Source organism: Coturnix japonica, chromosome 10, assembly GCF_054131305.1.
Source record: "Coturnix japonica strain WE chromosome 10, WE-NBRP24, whole genome shotgun sequence".
In the NCBI taxonomy this organism is placed as follows: Eukaryota; Metazoa; Chordata; class Aves; order Galliformes; family Phasianidae; genus Coturnix; species Coturnix japonica.
Window position 1 is genome coordinate 25,649,600 of NC_140672.1, and position 18,931 is coordinate 25,668,530.

The following is an 18,931-nucleotide window of genomic DNA, read 5'->3' on the forward strand; positions in this document are numbered from 1 at the left end:
GCTTCGTAAGGGAAAGGAGAGGTTTCTTAGCATGCCAGTGCCTTTGCCTGCCTGTAGCCATGGCTTCCAGTTATCTTCTCTAACTAGTCTGTTGGGAAGCTTACTTGGTAATGGCCCTCAGTGGGACCATTAATATTCCAAGAAACTTCCCTGTTACTTCTGACTTTGTCTTCTTGAGCACTCTGTGCAAACTTCTCTCTGCACTGGAGGTTGATGGACTCAGCACCCTCACTGGGGCCCATTATAACCTAAAGAGCCTCTTGTGCCTTGTACCTTCCTGTTCTCTTCTTCAGGTTTTCAGAATGTGTTCAGCAAAATGGAGAGAGCTTAAAGAGAAAGAATCCAAAATGCATTTATTGTATATTTATTTATAGTTTGTTTTATACAAGAAGTTAAAGAAGCACTTTGCAACTGATGTCAATCCAGGATGTCCCAATGAGTTCTGTACTGTTACTGTGTTGACAAAGTTCCTCCTCAACCTCCCCATCCCACTCCTACTCACATTGGCCCCATGGAACTTGCATCACTTTTCCTCACATCACTCTTCTCCTCTACCGTCACCCGCTCAGTGTTAAACCTCCTTTGTACCAACTCCCACTGGCTTTCCACAGAGAACCAGCTGCACACAGAAAAACAAAGAATTCTCTTTATTTACGGCCAACAAACAGAAGGAAAGGTGATGCAATTGAATGAACAGTCAAACACAGTGATCAACTGCATGCCATGTCCAAGCAGCTTCTATTGAGGTTTATTTTTCGTAGGGAATATCTGCACAAGAAATGAGTTAGACACAGATAGGAGGGGATAGATAGAATCACGGTGAAGGAGTTGAAAGCAGACTTTTGAGGAATGGAGCAAATTCCAGTAATCACCCTGGATAGATAAGCGAGGGAGTTGGGAGGTATCAACTTAAAATTGAACAGGACTCGTGAGTATTTCAGAAATTGAGACGGGAGAAACCTGGGGGATGAGGGATCAAATAGGCAGCAGGGAAGAGCAGTGGTGGGCGCCGGGATTTAGTCACAGGGCAATGATGGCACTGGCATCGCTGTCTGTGTCTCTGTACCTGAAAGCATCTGAATTAAAGGAAAAAAAAAAAAAAAAAAAAAAAAAAAAAAAGACAAAAAATCCCTACAAGGATTTGATCATTCCCTACAAGGAAGCAAGGAACAGAATCTGCCGCTCTCCTCTCTGAGCCCTTTCCATCAGTATTCAGGTGGCTCCTCTGCCATCCCCAGGCAGAGCTCAGTGCCCTCTCATGGATGGCAGCAGCCTTTTCTCTTCTTCCTTGCCCATCTGTCATGCAGAATCTGTACCCCATTTGCTACAGTACAGAGCTGAGAATCAACCCACCATGTCTCTGTGAACCAAACAAGACCCTAGGCCTGCAAAGGCACAGAGATTTGGAGCTAGCTGAGTGAATGTTTGTGGTCCTCTCATTAGTGTAACGACTCTTCAGAATGCATCCCCTTCCAGAAGCATGTTTTGATTTTGCCTGGCTGGGCCTTGCATCTACACCGTACTACTGGTGTTCAGAAGATGGCACACAGGTACCAGACCCATTGTGGGGCTCACAGTTGTCCAGTGGACATTGTCACTACCCAGGGCATGTCTTTCCTAAAGGTCCTCAGTGGCATTTGCCAGCTGGCTGGAGGTGTGTTGGAGGCCCCAGGGAACTGCCATTCTGTTGTAATACAAGAAGAATTTTACAGAGCAGCTGCCATGGATCAAGATAAGCACTTTACAGAGCAGCAGCTGCGGAGCAGGATAAACAGCATGAGAACCAAGGACACCTTTAGGAAAAGAATGAAAGGCTCGTGGATTTGAAGCGGGGTTTTAGGGTTCTTATTGCAGAAGCTTTCTTCCAATTAGTACGTGTGATTTTTGAACACCCTTGTTTGTTTGCTATAAAAGTACGGCTTTTCAGGCAATAGATGGACACAGCTATATTTAACTATATTATTGTGTGGTTGTTTGTCCTAGAACGCTGACTTTTGCCTTCAGGTTCGCCAACACGTGGGGGCCCGCAATGTCATGGGATTTAACTCTTGAACACCTGTGGGATCCCGAGAAACTAAGCCAGTATTTGAGTCAGGGATGGTGCAGCCTAGATAGATCTAAGGGGGTACGACTTATTTGGGGCTTGGCTTGTGCTTACCATGCTCTATAGAACACTGTTCCGAAAAGAGAGAGTTTCCGAGCTGAGGTTCAAGCCAAAAAGGGAAATCCCCAAGTCAATTTTGATCAGTCACAGGAGGCACCAGTAACAATATCAGTTGCCCTTGTGGAAGGCAAGAAATGGAAATGGGTGTCCTCACGTCTAGAACGGAAAAAAGAAGTGGAGGAGGAGGCAACAGAAGATCCAGCTGACAGGTTTGGATCAGCACAGAGAAAGGCAAAAGGAAAAGTGGCATGAAGAAGTAAGTGATGAGGAAGAAATCTCTATTACTATTTGTCAACCTCTGAAGATGACTGAAATCGAAGGCGTAAGAAAGGAGTTCACACGGCACCAGAATGAATCTCCTGTTACCTGGTTGCTTCGCTGTTGGGACAGCTGGGACGGTAGCTTGTTGTGACGTGACAGGCCCTTCCCCATATTCTGGAAGAATCTTAGTGATGTGTAATACAGTGGGTGTAGACAAAAAGGTGTAGGTTATATAAGGATGTGTCTGTTTCAATAAATTGCCATTTTGCCACTTCATCACCTTGGTGTCACTTGGTAATTGGCCTAGCTGCTGCTTCAGTTGAAGGTGAGAGGTCGTAAAGCCATTAACAATCGTAAAGCCTTCACGTGTATCATCAAAAAACTCAGCTATTAGACATACGCGCTTTCCATCTCGAGCAAGGAACAACAGTACAATTGCACCACGTGTTTCCTTGTGGTATTACCTACGTGACCACAGAGAAGACATGAGGAAGTGGCATGATCAGCCTACTCCTGTACTATGAGCACGGGTGAGGGAACTACAAAACAGTCCAACCACCAGTACGGCTGCTCCAGTCATCACAGGTAACAAATAGAGGGGCCCTGCCCTCAGTCAAGGGAGTGGAAGGGATAATAGAGTTTATTGGACTGTGTGGATTTGATGGCCTGGCACATCAGAACCACAGAAATATAAGGCACTGGTGGATACCGGTGCACAGTGTACCCTAATGCCCTCCAGTCATGAAGGGACAGAATCAATCCATATTTCTGGATATCTCTCAAGAATTGACTGTGTTGGAGGCTGAAATAAGCCTCACTGGTAAAGACTGGAAAAAACACCCTATGTGAGTGGCCCAGGGTTTCCGTTCATACTTGGTATTGATTACCTCAGAAGAGGGCATTTCAAGGATACTAAGGGGTATCACTGGGCCTTTGGAATCGCTGCTGTAGATATGGACAACATTAAGCAGCTGTCATTTTTACCTGGCCTGTCAGAGGACCCATCTGTTGTGAGGCTGCTACGAGTAAAAATAAAAGAGCAGCAGGTACCGATTGCTACAAAGACAGTGCACAGACGGCAGTATCGCACCAACAGGGATTCCTTGCTCCCCATTCATGATTTGATTCGCCAGTTGGAGAATCAGGGAGTGATCAGTAAAACTCACTCACCTTTTAACAGTCCCATATGGCCAGTGCGTAAAGCCAGTGGAGAATGGAGGCTGACAGTAGACTACCGTGGCCTGAATGAGTTCACACCCCCACTGAGTGCTGCTGTGCTGGAGAGCAAATAATTCAAATTCTTCTATGAGCCAGTTTTGCTATTAAGTGAAGCAAAGTAAAAGGGCCTGCCCAGGAAATTCAGTTCTTAGGTATAAAGTGGCAGGATGGATGTCATCACATCCCAACAGTGATTGACAAAATCACTGCCATGTCTCCACCAACTAGCAAGAAAGAGACACAATCTTTCCTGGGTGCAGTGGGCTTTTGGAGGATGCACATTCCAAACTACAGCCTCATTGTAAGCCCCCTTTATCAGGTGATGCAGAAGAAGAATGATTTTGCATAGGGCCCAGAGCAGCAGCAGGCTTTTGAACAGATTAAACAGGAGATAGCCTGTGCCGTGGACCTGGGGCCAGTACGGACTGGACAGGATGTAAAGAACATCCTCTATACTGCTGCTGGAGAGAAAGGTCCCACTTCGAGTTTGTGGCAAAGAGCCTCAGGAGGGACCCAAGGCTGACCCCTGGGATTTTGGAGCTGAGCGTACAAGGGGTCTGAAGAGTGCTACACTCCAACTGAGAAGGAGATCTTAGCCACGTATAAGGGGGCTCGGGCTGCTTCCGAAGTAGCTGGTACTGAAATGCAGCTCTTTCTGGCACCTTGACTGTCAATGATGAACCGGATGTTGAAAGGGGAGGTTCCCTCCACTCATCATACTACCGATGCCACCTGGAGCAAGTGGATTGCACTGATTAGACAACAAGCGCGGATGGGGAACCTCAATCGTCCAGGAGTTTTAGAAGTGATCATGAACTGGCCTGAAGATAAAAAGTTTGGAACATCACCAGGAGAAGAGGTGTCATGTGCTAAAGCGGCCCCACCATACATCGAACTACCAGAAAATGAAAAGAAATATGCTCTTTTCACTGATGGATCATTTCATATTGTAGGGAAGCATCGGAGATGGAAAGCTGCTGTTTGGAGCCCCACACGACAGGTCGCAGAGGCCACTGAAGGTAAGGGAGAATCAAGTCAGTTTGCAGAGGTAAAAGCTGTCCAGCTGACCTTAGATGTGGCTGAACGGGAGAGGTGGCCAATGCTTTATCTTTATACTGACTCATGGATGGTGGCAAATGCCTTATGGGGGTTGTTACAGCAGTGGGAACAAAATAACTGGCAACGGAGGTGTAAACCTATTTGGGCTGCTGAACTGTAGAAAAACATAACTGCTCAAAAAAAAGATATGATTGTAAAGGTGTGTCACGTGGATGCACACTTGCCCAAGAGTCGGGCTATTGCAGAACAACAAAACAACCATCAGGTAGATCGAGCTGCCAGAATTGAGGTGGCTCAAATAGACTTGGACTGGCAGAACAAGAGTGAATTATTTCAAGCTTGATGGTTCCATGAGACCTCAGGCCATCAAGGAATGGACATAACATATAATTGGGCTAGAGACTGAGGGGTGGACTTAACTATGGATGCTATTGCACTGGTTATTCATGACTGTGAATCATGTGCCATAATTAAACAAGCCAAGAATATGAAGCCTCTATGGGGGGAAGGCCAAGGCAAAAGTATAAATACGGGGAGGAGTGACAGGTGAATGATGTCACCTTGCCAGGATCTCATAATGATCAGCGTTTTGTGCTTACCATGGTGGAAGCAACCACTGGGTGGCTTGAAACATACGCAGTACCCCATGCTACTGCCAGAAACACAATATTGGGTTGTTAGAAACAAGTCCTATAGAGACATGACACCTCAGAAAGAACTGAGTCTCATAATGGGACACATTTCAAAAATTCCCTTAATAAATACTTGGGCCAAAGTTCACGGCATTGAGTGGATTTATCATATCCCCTACCATGCACCAGCTTCTGGTAAAATTAAAAGATACAATGGGGTGTTGAAAACTATGTTGAAAGCAATGGGTGGTGGAACACTGAAGCACTGGGAAAAGCATTTGCATGTGGTGCAAGGATGCTGTTAAAGTTCATATCCCACATGTGCCCTGTGTCTCATCACAGGATGTGGGGTGTGAGAAGGGCCCCGTCTGAACAAGCAGTCAATCCCAGTGAAACTCTGAACTTCAGATCTCTGAGTTCCAGTGTCCTCCTGTGCACACTCTACCATCGTTTGATGTCTGTTATGTTCTGCATTGCCCAGAAGTGCACCCAGTGCTCCTGGTGAGGCTATAGCAATGCAGAGCAGACAGGGACGACCCTTTCCCTCACCCAGCTGGCAATAAATTGCTTGATGCACTTTAGGGGACTGTTGGCCTTCTTGGCTGGCTGGGCACATTGCTGACTCACTTAAAATTTTATGTTGAGCAGGACCCCCAATCCTTTTCAGTCAGACGTCTCTCATGTGTCCAATATACAGACAGTGTTTATGTCCAGGGTTGCCCATACCCAGGTGCACAATCAGGCACTAGTTCTTGTTATGCGTTATGCACTTGGTGCTTGGTACCAACTGGTACCCACTTCTCTGACTTGTCCACATCTCTCTGCAAGTCCTCTCCACCCTCAGTGGAGGCAACAGCACCTCCTCATCTGGTCTCACCAGCAAACTTGCTCAGAACGTCTTCTAGTCCTGCATGCAAGTCATCTGCATAAACATGAAAGGAAACTGGCCCTAAAATGGAACCCTGGGGAACTCTGACAGTGACCATCTACCAGCCCGATGGAACCCACTGACTATAATCCTTTGGGACAGAACTACTGGCCAACTGCTCACTCACCACTGCTGGTGAACCTGAAAGGCAAAATGTCAGCGTGCTGGGACAAGCAGACAAACACCAATATAGTTACATATAGCTGCGTCAATTTATTGCCCGAAAAACCATGATTTTAAAGGAGACAGACAAGGGTGTCCAAAAATCACAGACGCTAATTGGAGGAAAGCTACTGCAATAACAACCCTATAACCCCCCTTCAAAGCCACGAGCCATTCATTCTTTTCCTAGAGATGTCCTTTGTTCTCATGCTGTTTATCCTGCTCCGCAGCTGCTGCTCTGTGAACTCCTTATCTCAATCCATGGCTGCTGCTCTGTAAAATTCTTCTTGTATTACAACACACCATGTTCTCTTTCTGTCTAGCCGTATGCAGGAATTTCTGTCCAGAAGGGTGCTGGAGAAATAGTATCAAAAGCTCTACTGAAATCCTCAAGGATTACATCAACTGCCTTCCCTTGTTCAGCTCAATGGATAAAGGTATCATAAAAAGACCTGAAATTAAATAGGACCTTCCCCTCTGTATCTTGTGTTGTCTGTGACCAATGACAGAATTGTCCTTCAGCTGTTTTTCCATAACTCCCACCATCATTTTCTCCATAATTTTACCAGGCACTGGAGTGAGACTGACAGGTCCATAATTGCCCGTGTCATCTTTCTTGTTCTTCCTTACAATGAGACAACATTTGCCAGCTTCCTGTCAACTGGTATGACCCTAGATTTATTAGATGCCGTTGAAATGCGAGCCCAGAGCATGCTAAAGTGTCATCAGTGCAAGAACGTAGATGTGCCATAGCTTTGCAATGCCTTGAAATCCAGACTATGCCACAGATGGAGCAGAGAAGAAAATCTGCCTCTTCTGTTCTGAGCTCATCCTTTCGGTAAGCTGAATATCACTACGTACTCCATGGGGTCAGGTGCAAAAGACACAATGGGTGCCCTAAGCACGGGGCTGCAGTGGTATTTAGGATGGCCAAGAATACCTCCCTTCTGGCCCTCAGCTGATGCTCCAGAAGGAGGTGTCTATCTCATAGATTTTCCGTCACAGTTTACAAGCACTAGCACAAAACTAGGATCACCCAAGGCACCTTGGGCATCACTGAGAGTCTGTGTATAAGCAGTGCAGTCCCTGTGGAATAAAAACCAAGGATTCAGATGAGGGACTCACACACAGACACCTCACTGTGCACATCTGAACTCAGCTAGGTGAACTTCCAGCCCCCGTGGTTCTTTGAAAAACTGATCCCAATTCAGCCCCAGGGTTTCCATCTGAGGATGAGATGCCTAACACTAGAAAAAGGATGGGATGGTCTGTTGATAACAGGACAAATGGAAATGGATTTAAATTAAAAAGGGGAGACATAGGTTAGATGTGAGGAACCTATATTTTTACACAGCAACACTGGAAAATGTTCCCCTTAGAGGCTGAGCATGATGATGGATGGGATCCTGGTTTTACTCTGGGTTTACCCTCACGTCAATCCAGGTTTCTACTCATACTTTTCTCTAGGTGAACTCTCACTTTACTCAAGGTTTTACTCACAGTTTACCATCAGGGTGTGTGATCTGGAGATGGGCTGGTGGAGTGACTTGCTGGCATCCCCGCGGGAAGGCTGCCAGGCAGATACCCCCAGAAAAGTGGTTGACTCCCTGCCCTGTCACAGTCGGACAGACCTGACTGATGAGGGGGGTTGGAAGAGAGTCCCAACTCAACATCACAGGAGCCCCCACATGCCTGCCTAGCCCTCAACCCCTGCTCCCTCTAAGCAACAGGTTTGACACTCTGAAATCTGAAGGAGATAAGAATGGGGAGGCAATGGAGGATCTGCCTAGGAGGGAACCTAATGCAAGGCGGTCACTACCAAGCCTTGTGACTTCCTCTGCCATGAAAGAAAGAAGGGTGGCCGTGGTGGGTGACTCCCTTCTCAGAGGAATAGAGGGCCCCATTTGCAGACTGGACCCGAGTTGTCAGGAAGTCTGCTGCCTTCTTGGCTGCAGGTCAGATACATAACGAGGAAACTCCCCATGCTGGTTAGGTCCACTGATTATTTTCCACTACTCATAGTTTAGGTGGGCAGTGATGAAATTTCTTAGAGAAGACTACAAACTATAAAAAGAGATTTCAGGAATTTAGGCCATTTAGTTCACAAAGTGGGAGATCAAGTGATTTTTTGTTCTATAACTTCAGTGGCAGTGAGAGACACAGAGCAGGCTTGGAAAGCAAAGCAATGAACAGTTGTCTCAGAGACTGGTATTGAGCCAGAAACTTTGGTTTCTTTGATCACAGGGCTGTTTACTTGGCGGATGTCCTGTTATCCATGAATGGAACCCAACCGTATCAAAGGGGGAAGTGAATCCTAGCACAGACGGTAGCGGGGCTTATCGAAAGAGCTTTAAACTAGCTACGATGGGGGAGGGGACAAAACAGGGCTTACCAGAGATAAGCCTAGGGAAATGCTGTTTGAGATGGGAGAGAGGCAGATGCCTCAGCTGAAGTGCGTCTACACCAACGCACGCAGCTTGGTCAACAAGCAGGAGGAGCTGGAAGCAACTGTGCACCTGACAGACAATAACCTAGTTGCTATTACTGACCCATGGTGGGACCACTGCCATGACTGGAGTGCTGTGATGGATGGTTACAAGCTCTTCAGAAGGGATAGAGGAGGAAGGAAGGGTGGTGGTGTGGCCCTTTATATTAAAGAGAGTTTTGATGTTGAAGAGCTTGGGCTTCAGAATGAAGTGCATGTTTGTAAGGATCAGGGGAAAGGCCTGTAAGTGTGACATCTTGCTAAAGGTTTCTTATAGACTGCCTAATTGATGGGTGAGGCATTCTATGAGCAGCTTACTGAAGTCGCAAGATTGCCAGCACTCATTTTCTTGGGAGACTACAACTTCTCTGATATATGCTGGGAATATAATAAATAGCAGAGGATCAGTCCAAGAGGTTTATAGATTGCATGCAAGACAGCTTCCTTACACAGCTGGTATGAAGTCCTACCAGGGGTGGTTCCTTGCTAGACCTGCTCTTCACTAACAGTGAAGGACTGGTAGGAGTTAAGAAGGTTGGGGACTGTCTTGGGCAGAGTGGCCATGAAATGGTAGAATTCTCTATTCTTGGAGATGTCAGAAGGGTGACTAGCAAAACTACTATCCTGAACTTCTAGAGGGCGGACTTTGACCTGTTCAGGACACTTGTAGCACAGGTCCCTTGGGAGTCGCTCCTTATGGGTAAAGGGGTCCAGGAAGCCGGGACACTCCTCAAGATGGAAATCTTAAAGGCACGAGATCAGGCTGTCCCTGAATGCCATAAGGTGAGCCATAGGGGAAGAAGACAAGTGCAGTTGAACTGGGAAAAACTATTGAGACTCAGGAAGAAAAAGAGAATCTACGCCCTATGGAAGAAGGGACAGGATACTTGGTGAGATTACAAGGAAGTTGCTAAGGTATGCAGGGAGGAAGTTAGGAAGGCACATTACTTCCTTGTCCATTAGTCCATGCCCAGAGCTTCTCAGCCATGCCCCTGTCAACTGTAAGCTCCATGCAGAGGTCAAATGAAACACATAGGGCACAGCCTTCTGCTGGGTGGATACAAGTGTTGGTTGAACTGGACGGGACAAGCCCTCCACCATGCCCTCCTGGGAAAATGGCCACCCCAAGAATGGCAGTCTGCCTCCTCCATGACCCCATCTGAAATGCTCCTGCACTGATTGATTAAAGGGCTTTAAACCAGGTCCAAAGGGCGAAGGGAGGGGAACAGGATGTGACAGAGAAGGGCTGAGGGATGTTGTTGGTGTTGGAGATTGCAGGGAAAGCCTCTGAGTTGTTCCATAGGACTGTGGGAGGATTCCTCAGAGAAGGTCTTGTTGCCAGTACCCCATCCTAAATCTTACTGTGTACCCTCTGGGGGTAACCCCAACCTGCTGCTGCCCAAAAGTGCCTGTAGACCAGTGCAGGTAGCGTGAGAAATAAACGGGACAACTCAAGAGAAAACCACAGAGCATTTCCTTTCATGCAGGCTGCTGCTTCTGAGCAAGGCCCTGAACACCAGTACCACAGTGTAGATGCAAGGCCCAGCCAGGCTAAATCAAAACATTCTTCTGGAAGGGGATGCTTTCTGAAGAGTCCTTACGCTAATGAGACAACCACAAACATTCACTCAGCGAACTCCAAATCTCTGTGCCTTTGCAGGCCTAGGGTCTTGTTTGTCTCACAGAGACATGGTGGGATGGTTTCCACCTCTGAACTGTAGCAAAGTAGGTACAGGCTCTTCATTATGTTTAGGCAATGAAGATGAAGAAAGGCTGCTGCTCTCTGTGAGAGTGCACTGAGCTCTGCCTGGGGATGGCAGAGGAGCCAGCTGAGAACTGATGGAAAGTTCTCAAAGTGGAGAGCAGCAAATTCTGTTCCTTGCTTCCCGATCAGGAAGAACAAGAGGAGGGGGACAAGCAGGTATCTGAGTTACAGCTGGGATGGAATTGTTTTCTTCAGACTGTCTGCTATGGTGCAGTGTTTTGGTTCTAAGAGAAAAACAATGTTGGTAACACTCTGATGTTTACAGCTGCTGCTAAGCAGTGTTCTACAGAGCCACGGCCATGGTCAGTGGAGTGCTCAAGGAGCTGGGAAGGAACAGACTGCCCACAGCTGACTGGAAGTGGCCAAAGGGATGTTTTGTAGCACCTGACAGCAAGCAGAAATTGTATTGAAAGCAGTGGCAGTTCATCTCAGTCTTTTCACTGCCCAGGGCCCAGCTGAGCATCAGTCTGGTGGTGATGAGCAAGTGCTTGTGCATCAGTTGTTACATACGATTCCATATCAACAGATATACAGTGATAACTATTACTCCTCTCCTTTTATATCTCTTAGAATACTGCTTAGTTACAACCCACACGTTGTACTTTTTTTCCCCAATTCTCTTCCCCATCCCACTGAGAATGGGGCAGTGCACAAAGCACTGTGTGCTGCTGTGCGACATGCTGGATTCAACAACCACCATCATTCGGGTGCCCGATGAGAGGCTCCAAGTGTTGAGATAACAGCACATCTGTCCAGAGCGAGATAACTCTGGGCTTTGTGGGAGCTGGAGAACTGCAGGCCATGATGCTGATAGTTTCCCTATTTGTGGAGACTGATGAGTCTTCTCATGAAGCTGCATTGCACAGCTCCTTGCTTGCTGCTTGTTTTCCCTGCTGCATCATTTGTCAACTTGGGATGCTGGATTAGGGTATTTATTTTGCTATGCTGTTTGACCTTGGTCTATATCACAATAAAATTGGCAGCCAACAAAGTGAAGTTTTGTGCACATTCAGCTCTGTGGTCATCTTTGGGTTTTGAAAGTAATATTGTTGGTATGATTAGGAATTACACATTTTACGTTGTCTTCTCTGGGAGCCAGGGGTATTCAAGGAGTGACTGGATATTGTGTTGAGGGACATGGTTAAGTGGGAGCTATAGGTAATAGCCTATATGGATAATGACCTATGAATGGCTGGACTGGATGATCTTTTAGGCCTTTTCCAACCTTGGTGATTCTATGATTCTGTGACTGAGGTTAAACATTATTCAGGAATATCAGTGAGAGATCTACCCCAAGGTGAGAAGGCTCTGCATGGCAGGGGGTGTGGGACGGTCTGGGCAGCTGCCTGGAGTGGTGGGCACCCCCAGGGCTTTGGAACTTCATCTCTGAGCAACTGCAGGATCCTGAGAAACTGGTAGAATATTGGGGGCAGGTCTGCTGTGGCTCTGGTAGCCCCCAAGAAACACACATGACTGCAGTGTGCCAGATCCAGAGAGCTGGAAATGCTGACAGTGCTGCAGCCTCTGCAACTCTTGGCACAGACCCTGCAGCAGCTCCAAGGTTTTACCACATGTCCTGCATTTGCTCTATGCTCTGGACAGATCCCGCTGTCACTCCACCCCTCATAATGAGCTCTGCAGTCACTCCTGCTACAGGTCCTGTAGCTGTTCCAAGTATTGCTATAAGAAAATGAAACAAATGCTTCCCAAGGGAGGTGCACTGTGCCAGGAGGTACAGCCCTGTAACCGTCCAACCCCTCCAATGAGCACAGTGGCTGCTGCAACTTCAGTCACAGGTCCTACGGTGATTTCAGCTCTGGCAATGGGCTCTGCAGTTGCTCCAGCTCCTGCAGTAGGAAAACAGCCTCTCCAGTTCCCACAGTGAACCTTGAGGCTGTTAAAACCCCTGCAACAGGTCCTGGACTTGCAAACAGATATGCATATAAACTTCTATCATCTATGTATGATATGTATATGTATTAGTACATGCACATATGTTAGCCACTGCCTATATTGTATATATGTGAAAATATACTATATATATATGTATATATGCATTTATCATATTTATAATCGTTTTCTTTTTATCTTGACCTTAGACCACAGATTCTAATCCTCAGCACTGCCTTGAGTCCCTTACAGATCTCCTTGGGACTTCTGAAACTATCCCTGGCAGTCAGTGAAATGCACCAGAGTATCTTGAAGTCTTCTCAGGGAGCAGCTCCTGAGGTACATTCCTTAAACCAGATTTGGAAGAGGCCTCCAGTTCTCTGGACCTGCTCCGAAGGGGCCCTCTTGTTATGGCAGTGACAGCAAGGAGACCAGCACTGATGCAGTCGTTCATATTGCTGGCTACTGACTGCTGTCCGAGAGTGCTGCTGTAGAGACAACAGGACTGTCATGAGACACAGAAGACATTCAGCTTGCACAAATGAGAGGACTTGAGAGCACTGTGGCGGTGTAAAGAGATCAGAAATGAAAATCACAGAATCACAGAATCACAGAATTGTAGGGGTTGGAAGGGACCTCCAGAGATCATCGAGTCCAACCCCCCTGCCAAAGCAGGCTCCCTACACCATGTCACACAGGAAGGCGTCCAGGCGGGTCTTAAATATCTCCAGAGAAGGAGACTCCACCACCTCCCTGGGCAGCCTGTTCCAGTGCTCCGTCACCCTCACTGTAAAAAAGTTCTTCCGCACATTCGTGCGGAACTTCCTATGCTGTACGTTGAGCTGCTGTCTGTGGCTGCACCTCCCCAAATCCAGACAAAGTAGGAAGAAAGAAAAGCTAAGCAAATGTCTTTTTTGAAACCTTTTTAGGTATCTTATAACGTATTCAGGGAATCTGGTTACATGTTTACATCAGCTCCTAAAGTGACAAAATGAAATTAGGTAGGAAAGAATTTAAATTCATTTTTATTTATAAGTTCAATAACATTATTTTCTTTTGCACATTCCTATATCTCACATAATCAAACAACCAAAGATACATAAAACATGAAGAAACACCACTGGGAATCCTATGAGGAAGTTGTGCATTTTATGGAAGCTGGAATAGTGCTTATTGCAACACCTTCCTCAGAGCGTGCTTGAGCTCCCTGTTCCTTATGCTGTAGATAACAGGGTTCAGAGTTGGAGGAACCACTGCGTACAGAAGTGCCACTGTCAGATCCAGGAGTGGGGAGGAAATGGAGCGGGGCTTCAGGTAGGCAAAAATGGCAGTGCTGAGAAAGAGGGAGTACACAGCCAGGTGAGGGAGGCACGTGGAGAAGGCTTTGTGCCGTCCCTGCTCAGAGGGCATCCTCAGCACAGTCATGAAGATCTGCACATAGGACACCACTATGAAAACAAAGCAGCCAAAGGCTAAACTGGAACCAAAAAAGAGAAGCACAACTTCCCTGAGGTAGGATTCTGAGCAGGAGAGCTTGAGGATCTGGGGGATTTCACAGAAAAACTGGTTGACAACATTGCCTTGGCAGAGAGGCAGTGAAAACGTACTGGCAGTGTGCAGCAGGGAACAGAGAACCCCAGCGCCCCAGGCAGCTGCTGCCATGGTGGCACAAGCTCTGCTGTCCATCAGAGAAAGTCTTGTTGCCAATACCCCGTCCTAAATCTTACTGTGTACCCTCTGGGGGTAACCCCAACCTGCTGCTGCCCAAAAGTGCCTGTAGACCAGTGCGGGTAGCATGGGAAATAAACGGGACAAATCAATAGAAAACCACAGAGCTTTTCCTTTCATGCAGGCTGCTGCTTCTGAGCAAGGCCCTGAACATCAGTACCACAGTGTAGATTCAACACCCAGACAGGCTAAATCAAAACATGCTTCTTGAAGGGGATGCTTTCTGAAGAATCCTTACACTAATGAGAGGACCACAAACATTCACTCAGCGAACTCCAAATCTCTGTGCTTTTGCAGGCCTAGGGTCTTGTTTGTCTCACAGAGACATGGTGGGATGGTTTCCACCTCTGAACTGTAGCAAAGTAGGTACAGACTCTTCATTACGATTAGGCAATGAAGATGAAAAAAGGCTGCTGCCATCTGTGAGAGTGCACTGAGCTCTGCCTGGGGATGGCAGAGGAGCCACCTGAATACTGATGGAAAGGTTTCAAAAAGAAGAGCAGCAGATTCTGTTCCTTGCTTCCTGATCAGGACGAACAAGAGGAGGGGGACAGGCAGGAATCTGAGTTACAGCTCAGATGAATTTTTTTTCTTCAGACTGCCTGCTATGGTGCAGTGTTTTGGTTCTAGGAGAAAACCATTGATAACACTCTGATGTTTACAGCTGCTACTAAGCAGTGTTGTACAGAGCCAAGGCCATTGTCAGTAAAGGGCACATGGAGCTGGGAGGGAACAGAGTGAGGACAGCTGACTGAAAGTGGACAAAGGGACGATCTCTATCAGCTGACAGCAAGCAGAAATTGTATTGAAAGGGGTGGGAGTTCATCTCAGTCTCTTCACTGCCCAGGGCCCAGCTGAGCATCAGTCTGTTGGTGCTGAGCAAGTGCTTGTGCATCAGTTGTTACATACAATTCCATATCAATGGATATATAGTGATAACTATTACTCCTCTTCTTTTATCTCTCTTAGTAAACTGCTTTGTTACAACCCAGAAGTTGTACTTTTTTTCCCAGTTCTCATCCCCATCCCACTGGGAATTGGGCAGTGCACAAAGCACTGTGTGCTGCTGAGCCACATGTTGGGTTCAACAACCACCATCATTTTGGTGCCTGATGTGAGGCTCCAAGGGTTGAGATAGCAGCACATCTGTCCAGAGTGAGATAACTCTGGGCTTTGTGGGAGCTGGAGAAATGCAGGCCATGGTGCTGGTATGTGTGGATGTGCTTCCTATGTGCGGAGGTTGTTGAGTCTTCTCATGAAGCTTCACTGCACAGCTCCTTACTTGGTGCTTGGATGCTGCATTAGGGTATTTATTTTGCTATGCTGTTTGACCTCAGTTTGTACCACGATAAAATTGGCAGCTGACAAAGTGAAGTTTTGTGCACATTCAGCTCTGTGGCCATCTTTTGGTTTTGGAAGTAATATTTTCCATATGATTAGGAATTACACAATTTACATTGTCGCCTCTGTGAGTCCGGGGGTGTACTGGATATTGTGTTGAGGGACATGGTTCAGTGGGAGCTATAGGTAATAGGTGAACGGTTGGACTGGATGATCTTTTAGGCCTTTTCCAGCCTTGGTGATTCTATGAATCTATGATTGAGGTTAAACAATTATTCAGGAATATCACTGAGAGATCTGCCCCAAGGTGAGAAGGCTCTGCATGGCAGAGGGTGTGGGACAGTCTGTGCAGCTGCCTGGAGCGGTGGGCACCCCCAGGGCTTTGGAACTTCATCTGTGAGCAACTGCAGGATCCTGAGAAACTGGTAGAATATTGGGGGCTGGTCTGCTGTGGCACTGGTAACCCCCAAGATACACACATGACTGCAGTGTGCCAGATCCAGAGAGCTGGAAACGCTGACAGTGCTGCAGCCTCTGCAACTCTTGGCACAGACCCTGCAGTATAACCAAGTTTTTCTACACATCCTGTGGCTGCTCCAAGCTCTGGGACAGATCCCACTGTCACTCCATCCCTCATAATGAGCTCTGCAGTCACTCCTGCTACGGGTCCTGTAGCTTTTCCAAGTATTTTGATAAGAAAGTGAAACAAATTCCTCCCAAGGGAGGTGCACTGTGCCAGGAGGTTCAGCCCTGTGGTCACTCCAACCCCTCCAATGAGCCCAGTGGCTGCTCCAACATAATCACAGGTCCTGTGGTGGTTCTAGCTCTGGCAATGAACTCTGAGGTCCTTCAACTCCTGCAACAGCCTGAAAGTCAGTACAGCTCCTACAGTGAACCCTGTGGCTGTTAAAACCCCAGCAACTAGTCCTGGACTTGCAAACAGGTGTGCATTGGGATTAGTTCATATATGTTTGCAACTGCATATGTTGTATATGTGTGAAAATACACTACATATATTATATATGTATAAATACATTTGTCATGATTATTATCTTTTTCTTTTTCTCTTTATCTCAACCCAAAAACCTTAAACCACAGCACTGCCCCAAGTCTCTTACTGGTCACATTGGGATTATTCTCTCTGATCCGGTCACTCACTGAAGAACACCAGAAGATCTTGAGGACTTCTCAGGGAGCAGCTCCTGAGGTATATTCCTTACACCAGCTTTGGAAGAGGCCTCCAGTTCTCTGGTCCTGACCTGAAGGGGCCCTCATGTTATGGCAGTACCAGCAAGGAGACCAGCTCTGACAGACCTTTTCATATTGCTAACAACTGACTGCAGCCCCAGAGTGCTGCTGTAGAGACAACTGGACTGTTGTGAGACACACAGGACTTTCAGGCCTGCACAAATGAGAGGACTTGAGAGCACTGTGACACTGTAAATGAAGCAGGAATGAAAACAGCACGTTGTGCTGCTGTCTGCGGCTCTACCTCCCCCAGACCCAGAGAAGGTAGGAAGACAGAAGAGCTAAGGAAAAGTTTACTTTGAAAGTATTTATTTATCTTTTAACCTATTGAGGGAATCTGGTTCCACATTTACACGAGTTATTGGAGTGCAAAAATGGAAAGGAGGTAGGAAGGAAGTGAAATAATTTGCAACATTTTTTGCAGAATGCTGTATAAAACACAATCAAACAATCAAAGATGCATAAAACATAAATAACCATCACTGGGAATCCTGTGAGAAAGTTGTGCATTTTATGGAAGCTGGAATAGTGCTTATGGCAACACCTTCCTGAGAGCGTTCTTGATCTCCCGGTTCCTCATGCTGTAGATAATAGGGTTCAGTGTTGGAGGCACCACCGAGTACAGAACTGCCATAATCTGGTCTATGGGTGGGGATGAGAGTGAGGGGGGCTTCAGGTAGGCAAAAGCAGCAGTGCTGACAAACAAGGAGACCACAGCCAGGTGAGGGAGGCATGTGGAGAAGGCTTTGTGCTGTCCCTGCTCAGAGGGCATCCTCAGCACGGCCATGAAGATCTGCACATATGATGCCACTATGAATAAAAAACACCCAAAGAATAAACTGATACTAAAAAACAGAAGCACAGCTTCCCTGAGGTAGGAGGCTGAGCAGGAGAGTTTGAGGATCTGGGGGATTTCACAGAAAAACAGGTTGACAACATTGCCTTGGCAGAGAGGCAGTGAAAACGTACTGGCAGTGTGCAGCAGGGAATTGAGAACCCCAGTGCCCCAGGCAGCTGCTGCCATGGTGGCACAAGCTCTGCTGTCCATCAAGGTCCCGTAGTGCAGGGGCTTGCAGATGGCAACGTAGCGGTCATAGGACATGATGGTGAGAAGGGAATACTCTGCTGAGATGAAGAAGACAAAGAAGAAGACCTGTGCAGCACATCCTGCGTAGGAGATGGCCCTGGTGTCCCAGAGGGTGTTGGCCATGGCTTTGGGGAGAGTGGTGGAGATGCAGCCCAGGTCGAGGAGGGCCAGGTTGAGGAGGAAGAAGTACATGGGGGTGTGCAGGCGGCGGTCGCAGGCTACGGCTGTGCTGATGAGGCCGTTGCCCAGGAGGGCAGCCAGGTAGATGCCCAGGAAGAGCCAGAAGTGCAGGAGCTGCAGCTGCCGTGTGTCTGCCAACGGCAGCAGGAGGAACTCGCTGGTGGAGCTGCTGTTGGGCATCTGCTGTTCCTGGGATTGGAGTTCTGTTCAGAGTGCAGAAGATAATGACAAGTCCAGACCATTCTCAAAGACACTCCTCCTGCTATAATATGAAATGTTTTTATTCTCTTACAACAGTGTACATTTAGCACCATTACTTGCATTTAATTTCATGTATTTCAGCATTCCTTAAGCAGAAGCAGCATATGGAGCTCTAACCTTCCTCTTATTTTCTTATCCCTTCTCCCTGGGTATTTTCATCTGTTTCAAGTCTCATATCTCTACCCCAAGTGCTCTTAGAGCTTCTGTGGCATTCAGTTTCAGTTAGAAAATGCTGCTTGTTTGTAGGATAAGTGAATTATTCATGCCTATTGTTCACAAAACAAGCAATTGATTGACGAAAAATACTCAGAACTCTTATTGCCCCTTTTAGATTTCTGACTCCAAAACTCTTTGCCTCAGAACAGGAAATGGAAACCCCCTGCCTTGGCTCTCCTTTTGCAAAGTGCCCTCATAAACATCCTGTTGTGCAGTGGAGCTGTGATCCCCCTGCCCCAGGCAGCAGCTGTGGCAGCACAAACCCTGCCGGGGGGCTCCTCCCCCCCACCTGTCTCCCCGCAGCGC

At 47.1% G+C, this 18,931-nt stretch overlaps 1 protein-coding gene across 1 annotated transcript in view; it reads right to left on the bottom strand.

Moving 5' to 3' along the window:
- LOC146759520 (olfactory receptor 14J1-like) overlaps positions 1–18,328 on the bottom strand; it is a 28,513-nt gene extending 10,185 nt beyond the window's left edge. The window contains exons 1-2 of the mRNA XM_085510417.1: positions 17,426–18,328; positions 10,938–10,997 (exon numbers count right to left, since the gene is read on the bottom strand). Of these exons, the coding sequence (XP_085366543.1) occupies positions 10,938–10,997; positions 17,426–18,328 (963 nt within the window). The remainder of the gene's footprint in view (positions 1–10,937; positions 10,998–17,425) is intronic.
- Between the last annotated feature and the right edge of the window lie 603 nt (positions 18,329–18,931).